At 47.1% G+C, this 18,151-nt stretch overlaps 1 protein-coding gene across 5 annotated transcripts in view; it reads left to right on the forward strand.

The window, feature by feature from the left end:
- Mast4 (microtubule associated serine/threonine kinase family member 4) overlaps nt 1-18,151 on the forward strand; it is a 582,086-nt gene that overhangs the window by 265,201 nt on the left and 298,734 nt on the right. For 2 of the 5 annotated variants that reach the window (XM_075976161.1, XM_075976163.1), the window contains exon 4: nt 5,777-5,851. The exons of the other annotated variants lie outside the window; for them this stretch is intronic. In XM_075976161.1, coding sequence (XP_075832276.1) covers nt 5,777-5,851 — 75 coding nt within the window. The remainder of the gene's footprint in view (nt 1-5,776; nt 5,852-18,151) is intronic. 5 annotated transcript variants of the gene reach the window in all.

The raw sequence follows: 18,151 nt of genomic DNA on the forward strand, positions 1-18,151 counted from the left end.
GATCTGAGGAAGAAAAAAAATAATGACCAGAGACTTAGGATACAGCCTGAAGCATCATTAATAAACCCTTTACCACATGACCCCTGTCTCAGCACACCCTGTGAGCCGCTCCTTTTGTGAGAGCTTTTATGACCTTGTTTTGTTTTTTGCTGGCGTGGACCTGGGCATCTCTCCCTGTTCAATAGGCATCCTAACACACAGCTGATCTCTGCCCATCACATCATCAGATTAGCTGATAGAGATCAGCATTTGTTTAAAAAGAATAAAATAGACAAGGAAAAACGGCTTGTGCTGGCAAATTAATTCACAATCTAAAGAATGAGGATAATTGTGGGAAGGCCCTAGATGGCCTCCGTCCTCCGCTCTTGGGATGTGGAGTAGCTTTTTCCATGGCCTGGTTTCTCCATCTTTCTTGACCTAATTTAAAAACTTGACTTTGAAAAACTGTGAAAGAATTGATCTTTTCCTCCTAGTATTACTAATGTGTAGAAGGTTTAATAAATTATTATGTGATGAGTCCCATGTGGCTTAGAAAACTGTGATGCCACAATGGAAAACGTGCCCCGTCTTTTAGGTGATACATTCCTTCAGTGTTCCGGCTTCCTGATCCTGTTTGATATGCTTAATAATTGTTCAGTCTCCCTGGCTTATGAATTCTCTCAATCAATTTATCTTCATGGAGTATTTTTACCTTGTGATGTCCTATCTAGATTGCTTTACTGATATTCAAGTATCTCTGTAGTGGTATCTATTTGAAATAAGCTTTGTTGTACTTAAGTATAGTGTTTAATAAGAACTTTGATTAGGGATGAAGGTCCCCATGGCAGACAAAGACCATCTCAGACCTGGGCGGAGAAGTTTCTCTCCCTCTGAGAATGCATGTGATGACTTTTAGAATGGAAACCACTCTGAGTAGACTTTGAAGGAGTAGTCTAGGAGCCCTTGAGCGATTTATGCCCCACTGTGTGCTTTTCCGCCTTCTCCCTTCCTCGTTTGAAAATCTCGAGACAGGAAATATCTAAGGATAGATTTTTGTTTTTTTGAAAAATGAGACTCATGCCGAAAATTATAGGCACACTTAATTTTAAATTTTCCTTGAGGCTCTTATTTTGAGCAAGGGTAACTTATGTGTGATTTAAAGAATTAGACTTTTATAAATAGTTGGCTGTGAGCAACTAAATTCACTGGGCACCCATTACTCCACACCTGATGTATTGTTTTCCACAAAGCGGTCTTGTAAATATGTTTATGTGTTGCACATTAGGCTAAAGTACTAAGCTATCAGATCTGCGATGTCAAGGGAACAATAATTTCTCTAAAAAGTATGATCTGTAGTGTTAAGGGATGTTAATAATTTCTTAAACAGTTTATCAAATGGGTGAAGGCTTGGTGGGAGCATTTACCATCAAGTGAAATATGTCTCATTAAATTTCTACATTGTGCACACACCAACTCTCTTTCCTTTGTCATCTTAATGGTTTATTTACATAATTGAGGATTGCTGCTTTTGTTACTAGTGGTTATCATAGCAGAATTATTTTGGCTGAGCCTACCTAAGCAAATTTGGAATGTGCTTGTTTCTTGAAACTAATGGCAAGGCATTCTACTCCCCAAGCCCCTCTTCCTCCCCAGCTCTTTACAGCGAAGACCTTTTATTTGCATATGTAAATAAGCCATTTACTTCAGAACCCTGTGGGACCCACCCAGGTCCAATCTGTTATTTTGCTGATGTTGATGTCATTAGGCAGGAGGTAAATGGTACCCAGAGATTGATGTCTCAGTCTGGAGTGACAGATACCAGGACTCTGAGGGCTGCTGTTTAGGAAGACAAGCCAGTTCTTGGGATGTGGCAAATGAGGGAAAAATGAAGACACAGATTTTTGCCTTTAGTGTTGGCGTGAGTGATAGAGTTTACTGTTTTTCTTGAATATAGAAAACTATCCAAGCAAATAAGTGTGTTTATTGTTGCTATAAGAAAAGAGCTGAGAAGAGACAATTTATAGAAAATACGTAAGTTTTGCTTGCCTGTCTGTCTTTCTGCCTACCTATCCATCCATATCTATCTATCTATCTATCTATCTATCTATCTATCTATCTATCTATCTATCTATCTATCTGTCATCTATCTACCTATCATCCCTATCTATCTATCTATCTATCTATCTATCTATCTATCTATCTATCTATCTATCTATCTATCTATCTGTCATCTATCTACCTATCATCCCTATCTATCTATCTATCTATCTATCTATCTATCTATCTATCTATCTATCTATCTATCTATCTATCTATCTATCTATCTATCTGTCATCTATCTACCTATCATCCCTATCTATCTATCTATCTATCTATCTATCTATCTATCTATCTATCTATCTATCTATCTATCTATCTATCATCTATCTACCTATCATCCATATCTGTCTGTCTGTCTGTCTGTCTGTCTGTCTATCTATCTATCATCTATTTGTCTATGTATATCTCATCTATATGTCTCTCATCTGTCTGTCTGTCTATCTCTCATCTCTCTACTCTGCTCACCATTTGGAAGCTGGAAAGTCAGAGCATGGCACTGTCCTTTGCTCCTCAGCTCCTAAGACCTCTGTTGCTGTCGCATTGCTTGGTGAGCCCATCCACAGGAGAGACAGGCAAACATGCCAGCTCAGATCTTTCTTCCTCTTAAAGTCACCAATGCCGTCGTGGAGGTCCAGCCCTGATAACTTCATCTAATTGTAAGTCCTTCCAGAAGGCTCCACCCTGAAGTAATCATGGAATATGAATTCAGGGATGAGGTTTCCAATCCCCAAACCTTTTGGTATTTAAGCCATAGTATCTAGAAAGTTGGTTTTCGGAGAAACTGTTTAAGCTTTATTTGCTTTTTAAAAAAGATGTGTGACAGACAAGCTGGTGATGCAGCTCAGTGATAAAATGCTTGGCTTGCATCCGTGCAACCCTCGGTTTCATCCCCAGCACCACACACACACACACACACACACACACACACGCACGCACACTTAATGCATAACTGAAATGACACCATTAAGCTTACATGACTAAGCAAGGACATGCATTGTTTGAACCCACCCCTCCCCTATAGGTGTGTAGTGAGAGTGGCAAAAGGGAAGGGAAAATGTTCATTTAGGGCCCCTGAAAATGAAGGCGTAGGCACCCCCTTCCTTCTTGTTGAACAAAGTCCTTCTCAAGAATTTCCACCTAGATTCTTAGGCCTTACATTTGCAAATTCCACAGGGTTTCACGATCACCAAACTAACTTTGGAGCCAGGGAGCAGTTTAGCTGCCCGACTCCAGAGAAAACATGGCATGACTATGGGAAACTAATGGTAAAGTTTAAGAATTGTGTGGAGGAAAACGTGCTTTGAGCAGTTCACGATTCCTTTATTTTCACCCCATACGCAATTCATTAAAATGACATTAATACTGCAGGCTCTTCCTTGGCTTCCATTAAGATGTATGCCCGAGATCTCTGTGTAACTCCATTGATTGTTTCATACACCTATTTGTTCATCGCGAGCTGCCCGTTGTTACAGATTCATTGTCCTGGTGATAAATGAGGAACGAAGCCGCCAGCCCTCACCTCCCAAAGGATGTGTGTGCTCGTTCTCCACCAGCCTTCTGCCAGGTGGGAGTTTAAGCATTCAGATCTCGGGTTTAATATCCACGCCTGCCTCCTGCCGAGTTCACGGTACAATTAGCTAATTAAAAAAAGATAACATTTTCACCTCCACGTCAGAACAAGAGCAATAAACTACAGGCTCAGGATTTAGTTAATTTGCACATTGACTATAATTGTATACTTAAAGCTGAGATTAATTTTCCCCCCAGATGTGGGGGAGCCAGACATTGTGCACTGGAATCTTAAGTCAGCTATGATCACTCCTCAGGGAGGTCAATCGGGGTGGGGGTTCTCCAGATGTATTAATACAAACAGTGATTTATTTGATAGCTTCTTTTGTTGAGAGAAAAGAGAAAAAGCACCGGAACTCCAATCTGATAAACTGCTAAATTTCAATGATAATTTTGAAGTTATCAAACTAAATAATCTGCTATTCTTTAAAAAAACAAATCTCTTTGCTCCTCTAAAAACACTACTAATGTTGCTGAGAGGAGAAGCCATACTTTTGCCAAATGGTGAGTATTTGCGAATATCAGCCGTGGAGGTGAAGCTTTGGGAGGCGTTCTAGCCAGCTGGCTGTCACTTTTTTTTATTTTTTAAGAAAAGGATAGAGAAAAAGATATATGTTGCCAGGATGCCAGGATAGGCTCTAGAAATCAAAAATAATGATCCCGACTTGTATGCTTTTTATGCTTTGGACACGGTGGCCACAATGGCTGCAGTTGAAGCAGGCATGACTGGTGCCTTCAAAGTCACAGAGCTGCTTCCAGGAGGAATTCTTGCTCGGAGGAAACAGTGTTTCAAAGAGAATTGTAAGCACTACATTACCGGTTTTATTACCACAGCCTTGGGTCTTTAACATTCCTTAAGTTTTTTGTTTGTTTGTTTGGTTAGTATTTCTCTGTGGTCGTGGGTGGCCTGGGGTCACTGTGTAGACCGGGGTAGTCTTTCACTCACAGAGATCCACCTGCTTCTTCCTCACCAGTGCTGGATTAAAAGCCTATGCACCCGACTTCTTTCTCTTCCCCCTCCTCCATCTCTCTTTTTAAAATAGAGTTGAGCAAATATTTTTTTTTCATCTCAGGGTCATTTAGCTGTTTGTTGTGTCCCACAAACTGCATCTTTAAAGGCCAGAGGTATTTTTTTGTTTGTTTTTGTTTGGCCATACTGGGGATGATTGAACTTAGGGTTTTAGCACGTACCAGACTAGGACCTTTGCCACTGTGCCATGTCCCCAGCAGAGGTTTTGTGAGACCATCTCTGTTGTTTTTCATCTTGCCATCCTTGGCGTTGACACTTATTGGGGGTAACATTTCTTTATCACTCTTTACTGTACACCTTTGAAAGGTGCAAGTGGACTCTGTTCCCAGTTTTGTCTTTCAAGTCTAGACCAATGGGTTCTGTGTGTGTGTGTGTGTTATCCAGTGAGGGGTGGTAAGGGTTAAGCTTTCCGTGTGTTCCATTTGTGCTTGCTTCCTTTGTCTTTATATGTGACCAATAACAGTGTTGGTTCAAGGAGAGACGGCTCTTTAATGTACATAATAAACTTAATATAAGTCCCTATTTAAACCAATAATGGTAACAGACGTTTAAGGGAAGTTATTGATGGTTGTCAGAAAAGATGAATTCTGCTGGGCCAACAGAGAGAGAGAGAGATGTTTCTAAGGCTGATATTTCTTTCACAGTGAGGAGGAAGACTGTGGTCCCTACAGCATTAAGGTGACATCAACTAGGTACGAAGTCTGACCGTAAACAAGCTTCATAATGTCATTTTCTTCGGAAGGTGGACTTTGGATTCAGGAATAGAGTATTCTACTTTTCCTTAGTACGATCAGCTGCTAGCAAAGAGACGTATGCTGTGAAATATCTGAATCCTGGGCGGGGCTTGTGGCGTTATTACACAAATGTGTATATTGGCTATTTTTAACATAATGACTTGCATGGGTTATGTCATTTTTGGGGGGTGATATGATGTATGTATGTGTGTACACGTGTGCATGCTTATTGGATATTCAGCTTAAACAAAGTACAGTACCGTTAAACACTGTCCTCTCCTTTTCTGGCCATTCTCCCATCATCCCATGCCCACTTTCCCCCTTCCCACCTCGCGTTCATTTCCCATCTTCCATTCGCTGTCAGGAAGGGCAGCCTCCGAAGAGCCATTTCAACTCAGCTCGACATCGCCAGAGACTAGTGGACCCAGCGGCTTCAAAAGTGAGTGTGTCCTGTCGCCTCGGGCGGCCAATGCGCATGACAGTTTGGTTTCTCGGTGGTAGTGGGGTGGGGAAGTGTTGTATTCAAGATCACACACACCAGTGATGTTCCAGTGAACACTTAACAGCCTGCCCTGAGCCCAGACAAACCATGGTTTGTGGCAGGAGCTGTTTTTTTCTTGCATGTGTCTTCTCAGCCATGGGCACCGTCAAGGACCTGTGTGACGTCACTGAACTCAGAGCTGGAAAGAGATACCCAGTAGAGCATCACCATGTGGCCAGTCACTTTAGCGTCTCCACAGCAGATAGAGCTGCCCAAAGCTCAGGCAGTGAGTTAGTTCCCAGTGTCAGCTGCCCTTATATCCTACATGTTGTCTTAGTCGCTTTTCCCCACCTTTCCCTTATGATTTGGGGGCATGGACTTTGTCTCAGCTTCTATTCTTGCTGCTGTGATAAATAAGTTAAAGGAAAAGGATTTACTTTAGATGAGAGTTCAAAGTACTGTCCAACACAACAGCGCTGGAGATCTCTGGTGTGAGATAAGTTGTCAGAACTCTGTGAACTCTATACCTGGCAGGTGGATTTCCCTTTCCTGGGGCTGTCAGGGCTTGAGTCTGCCCTGGTTCTCAGTGTAGCTTTCCTAAGGGTTTCCTAATTCTCTAGAGGCCATTGCTTCAGGTTCCCGCCACAACTGTTTCTCTCTGACAGATAGCAGGAGCCACAGAAAGTGCCTGAGATTTGGGGTGAAGATTTGCTAAAGTCAGCAATTTAAGGGTCCTGAGCTCTGCTGTGCCTAGCCTTTTATTAAACCCAGTCCGGGTCAGTGGAGGGAGGCATTCCCAGACTGCCCTGTGACTCAGTGAAGGCCCGGCCAGCCTTTTAAAGCACTCTGCTCAAATCTGTTTTGAAAAGTTTTGCTCAGGATCAGTGTGACAACTTTCTGGGATCAGAGTCCCTTACCTGTGTAGTGGGTGTGACATGCAGGACTCTGTAGTGGATGTCTCACGCAGGACTCTGTAGTGATGTCACACGCAGGACTCTGTAGTGGGTGTCTCACGCAGGACTCTGTAGTGGGTGTCTCACCCAGGACTCTGTAGTGGGTGTCACACGCAGGACTCTGTAGTGGGTGTCACACGCAGGACTCTGTAGTGGGTGTGACACGCAGGACTCTGTAGTGGGTGTGACATGCAGGACTCTGTAGTGGGTGTCACACCCAGGGCTCTGTAGTGGTGTCTCACGCAGGACTCTGTAGTGGGTGTGACACGCAGGACTCTGTAGTGATGTCACACGCAGGACTTTGTAGTGGGTGTGACACGCAGGACTCTGTAGTGGGTGTGACATGCAGGACTCTGTAGTGGGTGTCACACGCAGGGCTCTGTAGTGGGTGTCACACGCAGGACTCTGTAGTGGGTGTCACACGCAGGACTCTGTAGTGGGTGTCACACGCAGGACTCTGTAGTGGGTGTCACACGCAGGACTCTGTAGTGGGAGTCTCACCCAGGACTCTGTAGTGGGAGTCTCACCCAGGACTCTGTAGTGATGTCACACGCAGGACTCTGTAGTGGGTGTCACACGCAGGACTCTGTAGTGGGTGTCACACGCAGGACTCTGTAGTGGGTGTCACACGCAGGACTCTGTAGTGGGTGTCACACGCAGGACTCTGTAGTGGGTGTGACATGCAGGACTCTGTATTGGTGTCTCACGCAGGACTCTGTAGTGGGTGTCACACCCAGGACTCTGTAGTGGGTGTCACATGCAGGACTCTGTAGTGGGTGTTACATGCAGGACTCTGTAGTGGGTGTCACACCCAGGACTCTGTAGTGGGTGTCACACGCAGGACTCTGTAGTGGGTGTCACACGCAGGACTCTGTAGTGGGTGTCTCACGCAGGACTCTGTAGTGGGTGTCACACCCAGGACTCTGTAGTGGGTGTCACATGCAGGACTCTGTAGTGGGTGTTACATGCAGGACTCTGTAGTGGGTGTCACATGCAGGACTCTGTAGTGGGTGTCACATGCAGGACTCTGTAGTGGGTGTCACACGCAGGACTCTGTAGTGGGTGTCACACACAGGACTCTGTAGTGGTGTCTCACGCAGGACTCTGTAGTGATGTCACACGCAGGACTCTGTAGTGGGTGTCTCACGCAGGACTCTGTAGTGGGTGTCACACGCAGGACTCTGTAGTGGGTGTCTCACGCAGGACTCTGTAGTGGGTGTCTCACGCAGGACTCTGTAGTGGGTGTCTCACGCAGGACTCTGTAGTGGGTGTCTCACGCAGGACTCTGTAGTGGGTGTCTCACGCAGGACTCTGTAGTGGGTGTCACACGCAGGACTCTGTAGTGGATGTCACACGCAGGACTCTGTAGTGGGTGTCACACGCAGGACTCTGTAGTGGGTGTCTCACGCAGTACTCTGTAGTGGGTGTCTCACGCAGGACTCTGTAGTGGGTGTCTCACGCAGGACTCTGTAGTGGGTGTCTCACGCAGGACTCTGTAGTGGGTGTCTCACGCAGGACTCTGTAGTGGGTGTCACACGCAGGACTCTGTAGTGGTGTCTCACGCAGGACTCTGTAGTGGGTGTGACATGCAGGACTGTGTAGTGGGTGTCACACGCAGGACTCTGTAGTGGGTGTCACACCCAGGACTCTGAAGTGGGTGTCACACGCAGGACTCTGTAGTGGGTGTCACACGCAGGACTCTGTAGTGGGTGTCACATGCAGGACTCTGTAGTGGGTGTCACATGCAGGACTCTGTAGTGGGTGTCACACGCAGGACTCTGTAGTGGGTGTCACACCCAGGACTCTGTAGTGGGTGTCACACACAGGACTCTGTAGTGGGTGTCACACGCAGGACTCTGTAGTGGGTGTCACATCCAGGACTCTGTAGTGGGTGTCACACCCAGGACTCTGTAGTGGGTGTCACATCCAGGACTCTGTAGTGGGTGTCACACACAGGACTCTGTAGTGGGTGTCACATGCAGGACTCTGTAGTGGGTGTCACACCCAGGACTCTGTAGTGGATGTCACACGCAGGACTCTGTAGTGATGTCACACCCAGGACTCTGTAGTGGGTGTCACATGCAGGACTCTGTAGTGGGTGTCACACGCAGGACTCTGTAGTGGGTGTCACACGCAGGACTCTGTAGTGGGTGTCACACGCAGGACTCTGTAGTGGGTGTCACACGCAGGACTCTGTAGTGGTGTCACACGCAGGACTCTGTAGTGGGTGTCACACGCAGGACTCTGTAGTGGGTGTCACACACAGGACTCTGTAGTGGGTGTCACACGCAGGACTCTGTAGTGGGTGTCACACACAGGACTCTGTAGTGGGTGTCACACACAGGACTCTGTAGTGGGTGTCACACGCAGGACTCTGTAGTGGGTGTCACACGCAGGACTCTGTAGTGGGTGTCACACGCAGGACTCTGTAGTGGGTGTCACACGCAGGACTCTGTAGTGGGTGTCACACGCAGGACTCTGTAGTGGGTGTCACACGCAGGACTCTGTAGTGGGTGTCTCACGCAGGACTCTGTAGTGGGTGTGACACGCAGTACTCTGTAGTGGGTGTCACACGCAGGACTCTGTAGTGGGTGTCACACCCAGGACTCTGTAGTGGGTGTCACACGCAGGACTCTGTAGTGGGTGTCACACGCAGGACTCTGTAGTGGGTGTCACACACAGGACTCTGTAGTGGGTGTGACATGCAGGACTCTGTAGTGGGTGTCTCACGCAGGACTCTGTAGTGGGTGTCACACGCAGGACTCTGTAGTGGTGTGACACGCAGGACTCTGTAGTGGGTGTGACACCCAGGACTCTGTAGTGATGTCACACGCAGGACTCTGTAGTGGGTGTCACACGCAGGACTCTGTAGTGGGTGTCACACGCAGGACTCTGTAGTGGGTGTCACACGCAGGACTCTGTAGTGGGTGTCACACGCAGGACTCTGTAGTGGGTGTGACACGCAGGACTCTGTAGTGGGTGTCACACGCAGGACTCTGTAGTGGGTGTCACACGCAGGACTCTGTAGTGGGTGTCACACGCAGGACTCTGTAGTGGGTGTCACACGCAGGACTCTGTAGTGATGTCACACGCAGGACTCTGTAGTGATGTCACATGCAGGACTCTGTAGTGATGTCACACGCAGGACTCTGTAGTGATGTCACATGCAGGACTCTGTAGTGGGTGTCACACGCAGGACTCTGTAGTGATGTCACACGCAGGACTCTGTAGTGATGTCACACCCAGGACTCTGTAGTGGGTGTCTCACGCAGGACTCTGTAGTGGGTGTCACACGCAGGACTCTGTAGTGGGTGTCACACGCAGGACTCTGTAGTGATGTCACACGCAGGACTCTGTAGTGATGTCACACGCAGGACTCTGTAGTGATGTCACATGCAGGACTCTGTAGTGGGTGTGACACCCAGGACTCTGTAGTGATGTCACACGCAGGACTCTGTAGTGGGTGTCACACGCAGGACTCTGTAGTGGTGTCACACGCAGGACTCTGTAGTGGGTGTGACACGCAGGACTCTGTAGTGGGTGTCACACGCAGGACTCTGTAGTGATGTCACACGCAGGACTCTGTAGTGATGTCACACGCAGGACTCTGTAGTGGGTGTGACACCCAGGACTCTGTAGTGGGTGTCACACGCAGGACTCTGTAGTGGGTGTCACACGCAGGACTCTGTAGTGATGTCACATCCAGGACTCTGTAGTGGGTGTCTCACCCAGGACTCTGTAGTGGGTGTCACACGCAGGACTCTGTAGTGGGTGTCACACGCAGGACTCTGTAGTGGGTGTCACACGCAGGACTCTGTAGTGGGTGTCACACGCAGGACTCTGTAGTGGGTGTCACACGCAGGACTCTGTAGTGGGTGTCACACGCAGGACTCTGTAGTGGGTGTCACACGCAGGACTCTGTAGTGGTGTCTCACGCAGGACTCTGTAGTGGGTGTCACACGCAGGACTCTGTAGTGGTGTCTCACGCAGGACTCTGTAGTGGGTGTCACACGCAGGACTCTGTAGTGGGTGTCACACGCAGGACTCTGTAGTGGGTGTCTCACGCAGGACTCTGTAGTGGGTGTCACACGCAGGACTCTGTAGTGGGTGTCTCACGCAGGACTCTGTAGTGGGTGTCACACGCAGGACTCTGTAGTGGTGTCTCACGCAGGACTCTGTAGTGGGTGTCACACGCAGGACTCTGTAGTGGTGTCACACGCAGGACTCTGTAGTGGGTGTCACACGCAGGACTCTGTAGTGATGTCACACGCAGGACTCTGTAGTGGGTGTCACACGCAGGACTCTGTAGTGGGTGTCACACGCAGGACTCTGTAGTGATGTCACACGCAGGACTCTGTAGTGATGTCACACGCAGGACTCTGTAGTGATGTCACATGCAGGACTCTGTAGTGGGTGTGACACCCAGGACTCTGTAGTGATGTCACACGCAGGACTCTGTAGTGGGTGTCACACGCAGGACTCTGTAGTGGGTGTCACACGCAGGACTCTGTAGTGGGTGTCACACGCAGGACTCTGTAGTGGTGTCACACGCAGGACTCTGTAGTGGGTGTGACACCCAGGACTCTGTAGTGATGTCACATGCAGGACTCTGTAGTGGGTGTGACACCCAGGACTCTGTAGTGATGTCACATGCAGGACTCTGTAGTGGGTGTGACACCCAGGACTCTGTAGTGGTGTCACACGCAGGACTCTGTAGTGATGTCACACGCAGGACTCTGTAGTGGGTGTCACACGCAGGACTCTGTAGTGATGTCACATGCAGGACTCTGTAGTGGGTGTGACACCCAGGACTCTGTAGTGATGTCACACCCAGGACTCTGTAGTGATGTCACATGCAGGACTCTGTAGTGATGTCTCACGCAGGACTCTGTAGTGGGTGTCACACGCAGGACTCTGTAGTGATGTCACACGCAGGACTCTGTAGTGGGTGTCACACGCAGGACTCTGTAGTGATGTCACACGCAGGACTCTGTAGTGATGTCACACGCAGGACTCTGTAGTGGGTGTGACACCCAGGACTCTGTAGTGGGTGTCACACGCAGGACTCTGTAGTGGGTGTCACACGCAGGACTCTGTAGTGATGTCACATCCAGGACTCTGTAGTGGGTGTCTCACCCAGGACTCTGTAGTGGGTGTCACACGCAGGACTCTGTAGTGGGTGTCACACGCAGGACTCTGTAGTGGGTGTCACACGCAGGACTCTGTAGTGGGTGTCACACGCAGGACTCTGTAGTGGGTGTCACACGCAGGACTCTGTAGTGGGTGTCACACGCAGGACTCTGTAGTGGGTGTCACACGCAGGACTCTGTAGTGGTGTCTCACGCAGGACTCTGTTGTGGGTGTCACACGCAGGACTCTGTAGTGGTGTCTCACGCAGGACTCTGTAGTGGGTGTCACACGCAGGACTCTGTAGTGGGTGTCACACGCAGGACTCTGTAGTGGGTGTCACACGCAGGACTCTGTAGTGGGTGTCACACGCAGGACTCTGTAGTGGGTGTCTCACGCAGGACTCTGTAGTGGGTGTCACACGCAGGACTCTGTAGTGGGTGTCTCACGCAGGACTCTGTAGTGGGTGTCACACGCAGGACTCTGTAGTGGTGTCTCACGCAGGACTCTGTAGTGGGTGTCACACGCAGGACTCTGTAGTGGTGTCACACGCAGGACTCTGTAGTGGGTGTCACACGCAGGACTCTGTAGTGGTGTCACACGCAGGACTCTGTAGTGGGTGTCACACGCAGGACTCTGTAGTGGGTGTCACACGCAGGACTCTGTAGTGGGTGTCTCACGCAGGACTCTGTAGTGGGTGTCACATGCAGGACTCTGTAGTGGGTGTCACACGCAGGACTCTGTAGTGGGTGTCACACGCAGGACTCTGTAGTGGGTGTCTCACCCAGGACTCTGTAGTGGGTGTTACATGCAGGACTCTGTAGTGGGTGTCTCACCCAGGACTCTGTAGTGGGTGTCACACCCAGGACTCTGTAGTGGGTGTCACACGCAGGACTCTGTAGTGGGTGTCACATGCAGGACTCTGTAGTGGGTGTCTCACCCAGGACTCTGTAGTGGGTGTGACACCCAGGACTCTGTAGTGGGTGTCACATGCAGGACTCTGTAGTGGGTGTGACACCCAGGACTCTGTAGTGGGTGTCACACGCAGGACTCTGTAGTGGGTGTCACACGCAGGACTCTGTAGTGGGTGTCACACGCAGGACTCTGTAGTGGGTGTCTCACCCAGGACTCTGTAGTGGGTGTGACACCCAGGACTCTGTAGTGGGTGTGACACCCAGGACTCTGTAGTGGGTGTCACATGCAGGACTCTGTAGTGGGTGTGACACCCAGGACTCTGTAGTGGGTGTCACACGCAGGACTCTGTAGTGGGTGTCACACGCAGGACTCTGTAGTGGGTGTCACACGCAGGACTCTGTAGTGGGTGTCACACGCAGGACTCTGTAGTGGGTGTCACACGCAGGACTCTGTAGTGGTGTCTCACGCAGGACTCTGTAGTGGGTGACACCCAGGACTCTGTAGTGGGTGTCACACGCAGGACTCTGTAGTGGGTGTCACACGCAGGACTCTGTAGTGGGTGTCACAGCAGGACTCTGTAGTGGGTGTGACACGCAGGACTCTGTAGTGATGTCACACGCAGGACTCTGTAGTGGTGTCTCACGCAGGACTCTGTAGTGGGTGTCTCACCCAGGACTCTGTAGTGGGTGTTACACGCAGGACTCTGTAGTGGGTGTCACATGGACTCTTTTCCCTCTCTGACTGGACCTAAGATCATTCATAACAGGACCTCAGGTGTCACATCTGAGGGGAAAACTTATAGGGTTCCTGGAGTCTTATGCCTTCTATAATAATTTTGTCAATTTACATGCTTATTTAAATATTACTAATTTGAATAATAAAAACCTCTCTTAGGCATCCACCTCATCAACTTTTATTTTATCAGTGAAACTTCCTTCAGTATGCCAGACTTTGTGGTATGGACTAAGCTACAGGCATCTCCACATAATACTGGCCAATCACCCTGAGCAAGAAAACCCTGATTAGAGCTACTGACATTGTATAAGCTATCATTTTAATCCATTAGTAACACTACATTGCGTATGCTACAATTTCTTCAAAATGGACATAGATGCCATGGCCTTTTGCTGTGTTATTAAGGGTCTTGAATGTCCCCCAAGTCCCACACTACTTAGCAACCTGTTAATATGTATAAGAAAAAAATAAAGTAGCTTTAAGAAAGCTTGATGACTTTACCGTGTAAGACGTGTATTTTTATGAGATTGGATGGCTCAGCGATTAAGAGTCCTTGTTGCTCTTCCAAATGATGGTTCCTAGGACCTATATCCAAGACCTCAAACAGCCTGACACTCCTGCTCCAGTACCAGGGGATCTGACATCAGGACCTCCCAGAACACCAGCACACACATGCACATAAACACTCTCGCACATGTGCACACCCCCTCCACACACACACAATTTTAAGTGTATTTTCCTGATGTAGGCAATAGGTTAGAAAGCAGTACACTCTTCTCATGCCCACTTATGAGATATAATTAATGTGGCTAAGATACTGTGTAAATTAAGCATATCTTGTTATACACACTTCTTGGTCGTTGGTATTTTAAGGATACAACTTGGTATGCACCTTTGTGTTTTTGGGTCTGGTATCCATTTCTCTCTATGGTAGCATTTTGAGAGATACCGTGTCTCATGTGCAGTGTGCTATGAACTCAATTAGAAATTAACTAATATTCTGTTTATGGCCAAAAAAAATAAAAGGCTTTTTAAAATTCCATTTAGAGTAAGAATCATGACCTCTTATCTACAGAAACTTTCAGAGGACCTCATTAAACTGCAGTGGCAATGTCTGGTGCCTTGCTGTGCTGTGTGAATTGGTTCATCCGTGTTACCAAATAGATTTGAAAGGTAGCATCCTTCCCTTTTCAAAACATTGCAGAAATGGAAATCTGAGAAGTTCCTACATTCCCCCTAGCTATTAAGGAGATTTGGGGAAAGCCACTGTTGGCTCCGAGGGTGAATGACTTGGACAATAAATGGGAAACAGAAATGAGCATTCATGTAGGCAGTGACCTTTTATTGTAAGCACCCTTGATTCTAATCTGCACCGCGTCATTTTAACTGGGTGACCTGAGTTGTTGCAAAGAATTCCTAGAAATTGCAGGCTCCCATGTTCCAGGGGTCAGAAGCAATGTGTGGTAAGCCCACTGTCAGGCATTTTGAGAATACTAATTTTATTGTCAGGGTCTGCCTTTCACAGTCTGGGAAGAAGATGTAGCCAGGTAGAACAGCTTTCCATTCACAGAGAGGCATGGCATGGTACACAAAAAGCAAAAACCACTAGACTTGGTTCTACTGTAAGCTTTGTCACGAGCCAGCTCTCTGGCCTTGGGTAGCCATTTAACTCCGAGCCCCTGTGTCCTGAGTGTTCTCTTTGACACGACGAGCGCGTATAAAATGTCCTCTTAATCGGTGTATGAGATTGGTTTTCTTCTCCATCAAGCCTACTTAAAGCTATCTATCCTTTTTGCCATTTTCTGGGACTTTTGAATGGCAGGTCTCGATTCTAAATTCCCTCTCTGAATCACTTCACTCTCGCTCCTCACAGCGTCCTGCAGTCTCATTGTTAGGTGGACTGCTACCAGAGTCTCCAGGGGGAGCTAATTTTTTAAAAAAGAGGAATGACTTCCACACTCTTGGGGAAATACAGACCAGAAAATAGGAAGCTCACTTTATGTTTAAAGAGTTCCCTGCCCCCCCCCCCCCAACACACACAACACACACCACTACCACCCCAGCCTAGATTTTTGCATTGCCTGAGAAACTAAAAAGCCCTTTGTGCTTTGGGCTCAGGAAAACAAACTTTTAAATCTGTTTTTATTTGAATACAAATAAAGCATGCAAGGGAGATCAAAGACAAGTGGTGCTCCTCATACTGGCTAAGCCTGTCCACCAGGACCACTAGAAACATCGTCCACTTTGAGAATATGCTTACCTGTCCGTCCCCCCCAGTTGGAAGGCTGTTAACACAGCAAACGAACAAAGAATGCAGCAGAAACGGCCAGTAGGAATAATAGTTCAAAGACTACGGAGCTGTCATTTGTGGGAGCTGCTAAAGGCTTCTGTTAAATAAAAATCAATTTGATACGGGAGCATCGAGGACACGATCTGGTGGGCACAAGAGGACAGGAGGCTCACAGGGGATTAGCTTTCAAATCTCCTGGCATTTCAGCACAAAGGGATGATGAAGATTTATTCTCCGTGAGCTGTCATTTTACATCGGAGGCTTTGCTGATCCAGAATAAATAGGTTCATAGAGATTGTATTGAAAATTTGGGCAGGTGAGGGCAAATGGTGGGAGGCAGAGCATCGAATACATTTCAAGGCCAGAAAGCATTGAGACTTTCTATCTTTCCTTATGAAACAAACCCCCAAGCTACCCCAGTAGCTAATCCAGCCACGGAAATCTGCCTGTAAAGATATATCATTTGAACTGGCTGTAGGGTTTGGAAATCCTTTATATGAATTCTCAGCACTTTCTCTCCTTTTCTCTAATGAGAAAGAGGTTTATAAAACTTGGGCTTCCCTGCTGGGAAAATCAGCCCCGAGCTATCTCAGAGCAGATGGTCTTCTCTTCTTCCTTAGTATAAACCTTTTAGGATTGATCCTTTTTCATTCTTACCTACCTGAAGAGTAAACTTCTCGGAGACCTTAGAAACCCCTGTTCAGAGGGAACCGGAATTCATAGTTACAGAAATGCTGTAAACAGACAGTGGGAATGATAGGATTGCCTTTCTTTCTGACATATCAAAAGAAAATAGCTTGACTTCTTTCCCCTGAGCATTGAGGGGACAGGCTTTAAGTTATCTGCCTTTAGGAGCCTTATTATGCATGGAGCTTCTAGATGGTGACTAACACCTTCCTAGTCCCAGAAATTGCAAGTGTTAAAGAATAATTTTTTTCTTTTTTTGGAGGATGCAATACTCGTTGCTATATTTAAGGACATAGAAAGATGGGGAGGGGATAGGAAACTGGTTGCCATAATTATTCTGAGAAAGTTTTTTTAAAAAAAAACATAAAATGTTGCACTATGGAAACTTGTTTTTAAAAAAATAAAGAACGTTAGGGCTCATAAATTTCTAATAGAAATCTTTGAGGGAATTTATCATTTCTGTTTGTGTGCTTCTACATCAGCCATCTACCAGTGATCTTTGATTTTCACTAAAGTGTGCATGAATCTCCATTTCCGAGACTTATTAACTGCGACCTGCAGCCAATTGCTTAATCACTCCGAGTTGGTGTTAGTCTTCGCGTTCACAGAACAGAGGCCAAGACAGCTTCGGTTTCATTATGCTGCCTTTGAGAGTCTGGTGAGATAATGACGGTGTGGTTAAAGCAATTAATGCCAAATTGTAATAATCCCTTTAAATTAGGATTATTATTCATATAGTAGGTAAATTAGTTGCTGTTCTTATTGCTGTGACAAACTACAGAAGAAAGTTAAGGAAGCGCTCATGCTGGCTCATAGTTTGAGGGGGCACAGCCCCTCGTGGTGGAGAAGACGTGGTGGCGGGATTGTGAGGTTGTTGACCGGTCCACATCTTCAGTCAGGGAGCAGAAAGCAATGGGTGCCCGCTTTCTCATTCTAATGCAGTTCGAGGCTCCAGCCCATGAAATGCCTCTGTCCACAGTTAGCGTGGGCATCCAGCCTCAATTAATGAGATATAGACAGTTCTACGCTGACAAGCCTGGAGACTTATCTCATTGTAATTTAGATCCTATCAAGTTGATAAACAATATTAACCATCACTTTAGATAAACATTGTTTATGTTTTCTTGGATTTTTTTCTCCTAGTCCGTAAAATGGGGGTTCAAAATATTCAGGTCTTTGAGGACTAATATATAATACAATAGACCTCTAATAGTCTATTTTTGTATACCTACCCATAAGTTAGGCACGAAATAATGTATTTGCAGGATTTAACTTTATACCTGCCAACTGTTTAATGGGCAAATAAATAATGGCACGGTCGCAGCATCGCCATGACTCTGATCCTGAGCAGGGACAGATCCATGAGTTCGGGTCAGAAAGGACTTTGAGGGCTAGGAATTTTTAACAACATCAGAATTAGTCATGCGTGTTCTGTGATCACCTGCAGTAGTTTTTCAGTCACAGTACAAGAGGTAAAGTCAACCTGTAAGCCCTACCCGCCCAAAGACCAGGCAACTTCACGGAATGCTGGGAGTTGTAGTTCTGTGTTAG

The sequence above is a fragment of the Microtus pennsylvanicus genome, chromosome 6, assembly GCF_037038515.1.
Source record: "Microtus pennsylvanicus isolate mMicPen1 chromosome 6, mMicPen1.hap1, whole genome shotgun sequence".
Classification (NCBI taxonomy): Eukaryota; Metazoa; Chordata; class Mammalia; order Rodentia; family Cricetidae; genus Microtus; species Microtus pennsylvanicus.